This window comes from Melanotaenia boesemani, chromosome 17 (assembly GCF_017639745.1).
Source record: "Melanotaenia boesemani isolate fMelBoe1 chromosome 17, fMelBoe1.pri, whole genome shotgun sequence".
NCBI classification, from domain to species: Eukaryota; Metazoa; Chordata; class Actinopteri; order Atheriniformes; family Melanotaeniidae; genus Melanotaenia; species Melanotaenia boesemani.
In genome coordinates, this window is record NC_055698.1 from 16,275,659 (window position 1) to 16,288,167 (window position 12,509).

At 40.8% G+C, this 12,509-nt stretch overlaps 1 protein-coding gene across 1 annotated transcript; it reads left to right on the top strand.

Annotated features, from left to right (window-relative positions):
• Positions 1-3,192: 3,192 nt before the first annotated feature.
• lrrc69 (leucine rich repeat containing 69) lies at positions 3,193-11,307 on the top strand. The gene is given in 10 exon segments (XM_041966984.1): positions 3,193-3,570; positions 3,698-3,824; positions 3,900-3,969; positions 4,145-4,224; positions 4,227-4,336; positions 4,543-4,567; positions 4,570-4,613; positions 4,722-4,823; positions 4,923-5,102; positions 11,206-11,307. Coding segments are annotated over 10 exon segments (975 nt in total). The 5' UTR covers positions 3,193-3,435.
• The last annotated feature ends 1,202 nt before the right edge of the window (positions 11,308-12,509 follow it).

Genomic DNA, 12,509 nt, shown 5'->3' on the forward strand with positions numbered 1-12,509 from the left:
CTGGGGTTAGCGGCCCTGCAGAAAGAAACAAACCAAAACCTATACCAAACACTCACCGAGTGCACACACAGACACAACCGCAACTCGGTGAGGAAACTAAAACCAAACATAAGCAACAGGCCCATAACTAAAGTGACTGTCGTCACAACACAATAAAACGCTAACCAAGCCCAGCCCTAAAACAACCACAAAGTAAACTTAACTCAACTAAACACTTAAGCACCCATTGTGAAAAGGAGGTGGTCGCGACACACACACACCCGGTGCACAACATGAGGGGGAGAGCGGCCTGAGCCTTTCTGGCATCTCCCCCTCCAGACCTGCCTCGGCTGCAGCCTTTATAGCCTGAGCTTCCCCGTAGGCTGCAGCCTGACTGGTCCAGAGGGGTGCCAGTCACACAGGGGCGGGGACAAAGGCGCTGGCCTTAGCCACTCCGGACAGCGCTCTGCCGCCCCTAATCACACACAAACGGCCACAGCTTGTCTGTGACAAGCAGGGCCGTAACAGGGAGGGCAGAGCATTTGTAATCAGATCTATAGATCACCACATTTCCACCTACACGGCCAGACAATCTTGGGTGGTTAAGACTAGAGTACTCAGGTGGACAGGCTTCAGTTAAGGGGATAGTACGGCCAGGTGTGAGCCATGACTCAGTAATAAATAAAAAATCAATATTATTTGTCATGATGAACTCCTGGCAGAGAAAGGACTTGTTTGTTAGGGACCTCACATTGAGAAGACAAAAATTAGTTGTGCGTGGGGTAAGAAAAGGAGTAGTAATTTTAACCTGAATTAGGTTTTTTCTAAGGCAAAAAAGAACAAATGATTTTGATCTTGACCCAATGGCACCATGGATTCTCTCCCGTACAACTGTTCCAATGGGAAATACCTGCAGTGGCCAGCAGGAGGCGACCTCAGCGGCGGTGGAATGTGCAGTCACCGGAGAGGAACAGGCAGAGGTCTCAGTGGGAGTGTTTGATGTAAACGTAAACAGTCATGCACGTGTGCAAGTTTGAAATGAAGACACTCAGTCTTACAGAGTCGAGGAAAGTGAGAATCTCAGTGAAGTGTTTTTTAGTGATCTCCGAAGGCTCGTGTGCTGTATCATTAGTCCCCACATGAATTATGAGCCTGTGGGCTGTGACAGAAGCTGACTGCAGGATGACCGGGAGTTTACTTAAAATATCGGAGACTGAGGCACCAGGAAAACTGTGTGTAAGTGCAATGAAAAATCGGATGTGTTTTATGATCGAATCTCCAACTATCACCGTAATAGGAGAGAAGAGTGGCCTTGGTGGGGATGAATGTAGGGTGTCCTGGGGTTGTGAAGAGATTTCAACTGGATTGTAGCTTCTCATGTCCGAGACAGGCTGTGGGACAACAGACTCGAGCCCTGCGCATTGCGTTGCCAGAGGTGGTGTGGAAGAAGGAAAAACACCCCCGGAGTGCCGGCGCACAGCTTCCTTGAGGAGCCTATGGTGGCGGGAGGCCGAAGTCATAGGCCGGGCTGTGGAGCGCTGAGGGATTCGGTGGTGTCGGGGGTGTTCGGACACGGGGCCAGAAGATGGACGAGTCTCGGGCTCCACCAGAACGGGAGCAGCATCACTGTGAGCCGGACCATCACACAGCAAAGCAGCACAATCCGGGGTACTCCTCCGGAGCGCAGGGAAGTCAAGAGAGGACTTCAAGTCTGGAGGGACCTGTGCCGTTCTGCTAGTACGAAGGGGCGCCGGGGAGTATCTGTTCGACAGGCTCAGGGGCGGCGATCGGGGCGTATTTTCTGAGATCCTCGTTGGTCCGCGGACAAATACCTCTTCATCTGATATCAACCCTGGCCTGGGAGTTGAACAGAAAAAGGGCCGTGGGCAGGTAGATGGATCCCACGGAGCAGTGTCCTGAAGAGTAACGCTGAGTGAAGCAAGACACTTGGATTGTCCACAAGCCACGTCCATAAGTTTGTGGAGAAGTACTTCTTTTTTCTTCAGCTCAGCTTTGAGACACCGATTGTCCTCCTCAAGGTCAGTAATAATACTAGCAGCTTTTTTAAGAAGTTCTGTTCATCTGTTCAACAGTTCATTGGTACTGTTATTTGTAGCATTTACTTTGCATGATATGTTGAGACCGAGTGACACGTCTGAACTGGGTGATGCCATCACTTCCATCAGACTGCTGACTATTAGTATTGTGAAGTTGTACAAATCAAATATAATTAATTATTTAGTTCCCTGTAACAATTACTGACGTGGCCTATGATTATCATCCGTTTGTCATCATCTTTCTTGTCACCATAGTGAAAGGGACAGCAGAAACAAGGAAATAAGCTAATCAACTCTGGTTGACAAACCGTCTGTGCTACACTAAATGAAGTCAAATAAAGGGTGGAGCCCGGTTAAAAACTAGAAATCCGATAAGCGCCTACAAGAATGTTGGGACATTTAATTAAAGGTAAATAGTTCATTATGTCTTTTTTGTCAGTTTTACACAATTAAAAACATATAAACCTTAACAAGTGATAATGTCTATTTTTACTAGATCAAATATGTCCACGGACACTATATCATATAGTTAGACATCTATTAAAACAGAACAAAACTTACTTTTGAATTCATCGCTTGAATAGATGGTTTGAAAAAAATAATCATTGGTCCAAAATCCAAAGGAATTACAAATCCAGCCTCTAAAAATCCACAGAAAAATCAGCACAAACCCACAGTAGGACTGGTCACCAGCCAAAAATCCGTGGGAAGTGCTGGTCACGTAGGTAAAATTTCCCGCCGTTGTGTATGTCCTCCCGGGAAAATGTGTAACTTGGATTTTTCCTTGCAGTTACTTTTCCCACCTGCAGAGGCCACTCTTCAGCGTTTACACACACACACACAATGGTTTAAGGAACCATCATTTGTACAGGCCATAAAAACAATGGGATACTAATTAAAAACAAAAAAACGAAATAAATTGAAAATAATAGTTATTTAACCATGGTACACACACACATATATATATTACATACATTTATTCAAAAGTTATAAGACTTTAAAATTCTTGAATTACGAGACCATCTAATGTGGTTTCGTGAACCAAATTGGTTTTGTAATGCTGGCGTGTAACCAAAAAAATTGGTTTCGCAAACCATGTAATCAAGAGCACACATTCACACACACACACGCACACACACACACCCACACACACACACAAAGAAGAAGAAGAAAAAAAAAGAACACATCATGAAACTGAATCCACATGGAAATATCCGGCTATGTCAACTTTTGACCACTGGAGGTCGCCTCTGCTCCAAGCAAATCTCTCAGGAGGTGTCAGAGGGTGTTCTGTAGCCATGGAGACTCAACAGCGGTCTCCCGATTTTTCCTTTAGCAAAAGGCTAATAGACTATCTCCAGTGACAGGGACATTGTTTAACGGTTTATATAAAAGAGCAATGTCTTTAAATCTAAATTCCAAGAAATTAAACAATCTCCCCGAGTGTGTGTGCAGATTAACACACCTGTCAGTCCTCTTGTTGAGCAACAACTTCATCAGTGGCCTCCCCGCCGAGCTGCTCTCTTTGCAACAAGTGAGTCTTCTTCGTTTGTTTGCTCATCTGTTTATTGGAAGACTGCCAAAGTGGTCCTTGAAATGCTGAACACACCACACAGTTATGTGATTACATAGGCCTCTTTTCCATCTGCAATGCCTGCTAGCTGGTTGAGTTGAATTTGGGAAATAATGCACTAAAGGAGATTCCCGCTGTTCTGGGCCATCTGGAATTCTTGAAAAAACTGTACCTGTTCAGAAACCAAATTACTGTAGTGCCTCCTGATGTGATAGGTAGGTCCTTACAGTTTTGCATGATTAAAATAAAACTGAAATGATCCCAATGATCTTAAAATCCTTGTTTTTCAGGTTGTTTACAAAACCTTGTCCTAAATCTAAACCACAACAAGATTCAAAGACTTCCACCAGAGATTAAAAGGTACACAAATAGCACCATGATGTCTGAATTGATTCTCCACACTTGCACTTGTAATATAAATAGCTAATAATGACACAATAATCACAAGAAGCAATTTTAACTTTGTTATTCTCTGATAAATTGTTTTCACAGCTGTCCTGTGATGGTCAAATCATAAATCTGTTTATCTTTTTAGCTTAAGCAAACTTCAACATCTGAGTTTGCTGGACAATAATGTAGAGGAACTTCCTGAAGAAATCTGTCATCTCACTATGTTTTTTCTGACTTAACTTACAACAGCCCTGTTTGGCTACCTTAGCAGCTGTGCCAGTTCAGAGAGCTGACAAAGCTGTATGCAGCTAGAAACAAGCTGACCAGCCTGCCAGAGGTGGATATTTAATCATCTGACTATTATTATTATTATTATTTCTGTTATTATTTGTTGTGGGGTAAGTAGCATCACAGGTTTCATTTGCCTCCTCATTTTCCAGGAATAAGACATCTTTAAAAATGAAGACTTCAAGCAACACCTGAAATTATAAACTTCACCTATAAAATTTCCTACATTTCAATCTTGCCTGATTTCTCATCCAGGGAGTTAAGACACTGACTAAATTTAAGTTCTTGATATGGCTGGGAACAAGTTGACCATATTCCCTGTTGATGTACAGCATGTAGAATTATCAGAATGAACTCTATGTTGATGTTGTAATCTAAAATCACAGAAAAAACATGAAACGTTCTCACTTTCTGTCTATGGTAACACTGTCTAGTTCCACCTGCTGCCGCTGAAGGAACTGTACTGTGAGGGTAACAGGTTTGTGCAATGTGCATCGGTGCTATTGCTGCAGGAGTTTGAGGTGTTTACACTAAAGGTAAGTCTCTAATTTTAACAGATAAGACTTAAGATATTTACAGTAATTTTGTTCCTAGTGCTATTTTAATGGTGCATTTATGTCTTTGTGTCTCATTAGGAACTGGTGTCCAGATTTGTTTTGAGAGAGCAGAGGAACAGGTTCTCTCTGGTCGACATGATGCTTCCTCATTACCCAAGCCTGACTACCTTGTTGGCCTTTAGCAGCTGTTGTGCAGTTTGCCGGGGACCTTTCTTAACCACTTGGCTTGAGTGTGTGCATTTTATAAATCTAAAGAAGGTCAGGTGTCTACTTTTGCCTTACTCATAGTATAAGATATTTCCTTTAAAAATAGTGAAAAGAATGAGATGATGACACCTTGTAAAATATGTTTAGTTGAATTGGTGAACTGACAGGGATTTTCTGCAAACTAATTTAACTAAAGCATCTTAAGATTCTTATTTAAAGTGTTATTGGTAGATATACAAACCTTATAAAATATATCAGACAACAATTTTAAATTGCTATTTAATTGAGGAAATGTGTCTGTCTGTACCTAGCTGTTAACCTGTTAATTTCCCAGTATCAACTTTTTTCTTTTTTAATACTTCTCTGAAATGGACATGAGCTGTGGGTAGTGACCGAAAGAACAAAATCGCGAATACAAGCGGCCAAAATGAGTTTTCTCCGCAGGGTGGCCGGCTCTCCCTTAGAGATACGGTGAGAAGCTCGGTGATCTGGGAGGGGCTCAGAGTAGAGCCGCTGCTCCTCCACATCGAGAGGAGCCAGATGAGGTGGCTCGGGCATCTGGTTAGGATGCCTCCCGGACGCCTACTTGGTGAAGTGTTCCGGGCAAGTCCCACCGGGAAGAGGCCCCGGGGAGGACCTAGGACGCGCTGGACGGACTACATCTCTCGGCTGGCCTGGGAACACCTCGGGATCCCTCCGGATGAGCTGGTGAATGTGGCCGGGGAGAGGGAAGTCTGGGTTTCCCTGCTGAGGCAGCTGCCCCTGCTCCATCTCCGGATAAGCGGCAGATAATGGATGGATGGATGGATACTTCTCTGAAAGATCAGCTTGTATTGTTCAGCTAAGTGACCCACTTTCTATTAAGTTTCACCTTACAGACCAAAGCCTAGACATTTTCTTTCCTGATATCATTTAGAATTTATTGTCCCATTAATGATGGCAAGCTGCTGTTGCTCAGATGCACCAACAGTACCAATACAACCTTATTTATTGGCTGAAAGGCTCATTGATAACTTCAAACTTCATCCTGCTTTGATTTGCCGGATTTTGGATTTTCTTACCTGGTCAGTGTGTGAAGGTGAATGATGCGATTTCTGATATGCTCCCTCTTCTACGGGTTCCACACTGGGTTGTTGTCTCTCTCCACTTTTATATATGCTATACATTGATGAGTGTCACGGTAATGTTACTAACAGATATATTTTAAAATTTGCTGACAACACGGCCATCGTTAGCCTTCTTGAGGGTGGTGAGAGCACATGGGGCAGGTTATGGAAGATTTTGTTAGCTGGTGTGATAATCTTTCCTCCACGTAAATGTGTCTAAAACCAAAGGTATGGTCATTAATTTGAGAAAGTCTTCACTATACCAACCATCTACTTTTATTAAAGCAGCTGCTGTTGGGAAGGTGGACAGCTATGAATTATTGGGGTGTGGTTATTAATAATAAATAGTGTTTTGAGCCTCAGACTGACTTCACCTCTAAAAAGAGATTATTCTTTTTAAGAAAGATTAGATCTTTTAATTTGTGCACTGAAATGTTTCCTTTTTTAAAAGTGTAATTGAATCAGTTTGATGTTTTTGTGTTATTGCTTGGTTTGGGAGCTTAAATCTGGCCAACAAGAACCATTTGGGTAGTTTAATGAACGCTGCTGGCAAAGTTTCTGGGTCCCAGCAGGGGGCCTTTTTGGCCATCTTTTACAATAATGTTGTGATGAAGGCTCATTCTTTATTGAACTGCCTGAACCACCCTCTCCAGAGTAAGTTTGTCTTACTACGTTTGGGCCATCGTTCCAGGGCCTCTGTAGGGAGGACGAAGTGGGATTTTATGTTACGACGAGTCAGACAGGCAATGGTTTTTGAACCCCACGGTGCAGACACAGAGCAACCAGAAGACAGAGGATGGATCGAATAGAAAGGGTTTTAATGAAGACTTGAGCTGAATCTGGAAGCAGTTTAATCCACGTTCAGGATCCGTTGACCATGGTGGTTCGCTGCTGACAGAGAGGATGGGCAGGCAGAGTGGGGCGTGAAGTTGGTAGGAGTCAGAGATGAGGGAGTGGATTGGAGCTGGGGAAAACAATCCAGAAGGTTGGCGAGGCAGACAGGGTTAGTCTAGACACAAGACAGAAGTTGTAAAAACATGAACTGAATCAAGCTGAGAACTAGAGAGGCCACGATATACCAGATGGGTAACTGGACGATCAGGCGAGGAATGTAGAAAGGTCCCATGTTTAAGTACTGTGGTGGTTTGATTGGTAGATGAGATCCTGGTGTGGAGATCAGCCCAGGTGAGGTGATTGCTGCCTTGGTAAATCTCCTGGCCAGGAACAGACATGACACGCAAGACAGACAGAGGGAGCCAAACGCACACACTAGGGCAATCCAGGAACACACACACAGGGGAGACAGACAGGAACCCTAACATTTTATTTATCCTGTTTTGTTTATTTGATGTTACTGAATTGTGAGAAACTATTTTTTTGACACATGCCATTGGTTCTGATTTTCTTTTTTTTCTTTTTTTTTTTATGATTATCCTGTATGTCTGTTCTGGCTGCAAAACCAATTTCCCTCCGGGAACAATAAAGAAAATGATTGATTATTGATTAGTTAGATGTTTTATATTGTATGTGTAAGTGGGCCAGTGCCACCCTGACAGCAGGTTTGTGGTCTGTGGTCCCTCTGCTGAGGCAGAGCCTAAGGCATTCATAATTTTTTTTTTTTTTGCGATAATTCCACTCTAACCAGGATATGGGACTAAAGTGTAGCTCAATTTTCCAGTCAGATCCAATAATTGGATGCACCACTGGTGGCCGTCGGCTTTAACTGTATTTCAAAGATTTATGTTGAAATTACTGCTTTAATACCAAAAGACTAATTTGTGGAATCAACACATTCATTATGTTTAATGTATTAATGCATAAACAATAAAGTTTGGAGAAGCTGAATTTGGGCATGCCTTCTGATTAACATTTCCATCAGATATCAGGAAGTCCAGCTCCAACTGGCTTGAATACTAAAAATAACCAGAATGCATATTATTATGCTGGAAAAAGTTTTGCCCTCTAAAACCCCAAACACTGATAAAGCACCATCTTTATACAAGAACTAGAAGAAGCTACTTCTAGTTTTTCCATCCATGCCAAACCTGAGAAGCACAAACGGGCAATGATTGCATGGAGATCCATCACAGAGCTGTAGCCACGCTACGTTAGCTTTAATTGTGTTTGTGTTAACACAACTAAACACATTTTCTTTAATCATTAATCTAAAATTACAAGATGCTGGGACAAATACTGTTTCACTTCCTCGCTGAGATGAAGGACCGAGTGATTCACATGTTTTTATTCAAATAGTTTTGTTTTAAAAATGTAATTGAATTGCTGTTATAACATTGCCTTAATTAAACAGTACATTTTGAAATCCTTCAAGGCTCTTTGTTGTGTTATTTTCTCATGAATGTGCCTCTCCATCAGCTGGCTCCAGCCTGCCCCTGCTAATATTGGTCTGGAACTGGCACTGGTATGTGTGTCTGTGAAATTCTGAAGTTTTTATACTCAAACATAAGTGACATTTTGTTAAGTGGTCACTAGGTGGCAGCACATACTCATTGAAAATTCTACATTTGACAGGTCCCAGTCTCATTGTCCATCACAAGTATGCACAGATAATCTGTGCTGTGAACCATACAGCTTTTTTTTAGTTTATTATAAAAGAGCAGATCTCAGTGTTACAAGGTAGAGCAGGTGGATTGAGTTGTTTTTTGTAAAGCATATTGCTTTCAGAGATTTTGAACATGCCACAAATGTTTTCTTGACATTTGTTAGTGTGTGCAGATAAAAATGTTTACCATGTTTGCTCCTCATCAAGCCTTTATAAAATCCACTTGTTACATCAAGTTATTTAAAAAAGCAGAAATGAACTGTTAAGATAATCCTTGACACATGTGACAGTCTGGAGAGCCTCTTCTCTTGTCTGCCCTATCCCTACCTCCCATCTTCATCTTCTGGCATCTGTTCCAACCTGCCAGACAACAGAAAGATAGAGAGAGAGGGAGAGATAGAGAGAACTTCATTGCTAGTAAATTAATTTCTCATCCACGCCTCCAGAGCTTACCAGCTCGTTCGCTATAGCTGCCGCGGCCGCTGCTGCTGCATGTGTCTGCTGAGTCGGAGCCTCATGCATAATGCATCAGGTTTAATTGCAAACCCAGAAACTAATGACTTTGGACTGGTTAACAGCAGGGGAGCCATACATCTCGAGCAAACTGAATGAAAAATCAGCTCAGAGGAAAGAAAAAAAGGAGCCGAGCCCCTAATTGATGAATAATTGAAGCGGCGAGCTACAGGGCATAATTGTGACATTTTGTTTCAATCAATTTCCAAGTGGTGTGGGCGAAAGTGCACTTAAAGGGAAAAGCCAATGACAATGAATGAGAAAGAAAGAGAGAGATAGATAGAGTGGATGGAGATGGAAATGGATGTTGTGTCCTCAGTCACTGGAATGACATTTTCTGGGGCAAAAGACTGAATAAAATGACTTTTCTCTCCATCTACCTCTTATTTCTGCTCCTTCCATGTGAGGTCTTTTTTTTAAAAAATCCCAGTCAAAAGATTTCTATTCTTTTTAAACAAGAAAGATCAATAGATGAAGGCATTTAAGTTATCATTTTTATGCTTTTAGTGAAGCCTGTATTTCTTTTGACTCAACTCCGTTTCTGGGGATATGGTCAACTCAACCATTGTGATAGAATTAAACAGCACAGCAGTCTGTCACAGTAATGGACAGATGAAACACAGTCAGAGCTACTCGGACACAACCAGGCAGCACTGAATGGTAAATTCTTATTCCACTTGATAAAAACGCGTTACAGCTGAAGATGGAAACCCTGAAAGTAAACTGGACAAAGAATAAATTAAGTTATACTAAAAAAGCTTTATTAAGTAACCATGTCACAATTTAAAACATCATGCATTGATGCAGGTTGCATGACACATGACTTTTTTTCTTGCTGTGGTGATTCTTGAGTGAGGTCAATATGCACCATGCAAAACAACGGCAAAAAAAAAATATATATATATATATATATATATATATATATATATATATATATGTGTGTGTGTGTGTGTGTGTGCTTTTTTATGTCTGCTCCAGAATGTGAAAACATTTATATAAATAAATACATTATTTTTACACTGAAAAGAAAGGTTTCATTAAAATATTCCTAAGTAATCACATTGATGCCATACTATCCATCAAATTCAAATTTGGTTTGTTATAAACACACAGAATCCCAGGAATTATTGCCTGTTAACTTCACTAGTGATTTTGAAAAGCACCACTAACATTACTGTGACTCAGCTTCTGTACTATAACTTCACATTATAGTCACTGAGAATACAGTGCAATCTTAAGGTGGCAGTTCAGAATTTATTTTATCATTTAGTGTCTTTCCACTGAATAATAAATTAGCCATTTAATTAAACTACTCACCCTGTCCCAGTATACAAGCACAGGAGGGGAAATGCTTCTTTGATCAGCGTGCACCCATCTCCTCCAGCAGTGGCAGCATTCCTCTTTTCGGCTTGTATTTGGGCTTTTTATGGATTCATTTATTACATCATAGACTGAAATGAATAAAACAATTTGACAAGCAATTCTGTTTTCAGCTATTTTTTTTTTTAACTTTGCAACTCTTTTTATACATTTTGTAGCTGTTTTATGCCTAATTGTTTATAAATTAGATTTCTATATTGTTTATGTTTAATATCTGCTTTTACTGTCTTCTTCTTTTTTTGATATACTAGTTTCTTCCATTACTTCCAGGTCAAAGCTGAGGGTGGGAATTGTGGAAATCGTGGAGAATGAGATCAACATCTCAGCAAATCTGAGCCCCACTGAACATATACAAAAAGGAATAATTTCACCTCTATTCATTTACTTACTTTGAAAAATCTGAGCAATAAAAAATAAATTACATTTGGATTTTACAGTATTTATGTAGAAGTCAAGGTTTAGTCATATAAAAACAATAATTGTTTTTATTATGTAAAGAATTAGTATATATATGAGATGGCAAATAAATAGGTCATTCCATTCTACTGGCGCCATACTAATGGGTGAAAGGGCAACAGTATGTCCCTTCTTGCAGGCAGCAGATGTTGGGTCCTGCAGCAGTTTAGCAGCAGCAGTGGCAGCACCAGCTCAGCAGCCTCAGGACTTCCCTGTTAGTCGGTCTGGTGCCTGGTGTTGAGCCTTATGCATGTATTCACGCATGGATGCATCTCTTTATAACACTGCAGAGAAGTTAACACAGTCCCTTCACCCTGTCGTCATTGATTGCACACATCACGATAAATTTATTGCGATTGTTTTAACATTGTGTTGTTTCAATAAATACAAAGTCACATCCTGACACGTCTGCAAACATACACTTTTCATATCACCTAACAGTCCCTTATGATTCCTACACTCAGAGAGACCTTCTTTTTTTGTATAAAATCTTTCTTAAAACCACATGCAACATGACTGACGTATATGGAAATGAGGAGGTAGCATCCTCAAAGGAGGCACCATACAGATGGGAGCAGCACGCTGAGGAGAGGCATCTCCAAAAGGTGCTTGTAAATTCCTGACATGCCTAACATATGTTAATGAGCCATTCTCTCACTCTGATATAATTACTGTGAGGGGATATTGCCTTTGGTGAAAGTATCTGTCTCGCATGGCATGGCTACCTCATGGGGGGAAAAAAGTAAAGAATGATAAAGTAGCGGGTACATAAATTCTCATTTACCATGCTTGGAGGTAGAGAGTGGGGCTGGCAAATTCACTCAGGATGATATATTGAGATGGCACGTTGGGTTCATTACATTCTTCCTTTGTTGAAGTGCTTTTTGCAGTCTTGTATCGTTTGTTAGGAGGTATTTAGTTTGTCTTGTCAGTTGGGGCATTTACTTAGGGTGTCTTCAAAGGTGCCTGTTGCTGATTGAGTTGCATATATACACTGCATTTATAGGCTGGAAAGCAAAGTGGTATGTAAGCTAAGCAGACTGTTGGCTGGAAGCCTTTATTGCAATTGTTAGATCTTATCTCTATTTTTGACTGGGGTTTCTTTGATTTGATCTCCTCTGTGTATCATCATCGTCATGTCTGTGTGTTTTGGGTTGAGATTTTATTACTTAGGCCCTGAGGCGCACAAGCAAAAGCGCATTTCAGAAGACACATCCTAAAAAACATATGAAAGAAAAAGAAAAACGCAACCAATTTATTTTGCAAAAAATAGCAAGAAAAAGATGACAACAAAGCAGAAGATTTGAACATAATTGAAAAAACACGCGAATCGTGGAAAAAAGGAAACATGTTTTTTTTCATTGATGTGTTTTCTGTTTTATTTAATTTTCTGAAATGTTTTTCAGAAATGTGTTTTTCTTTGGTTTGGTTTTATGAAACAGT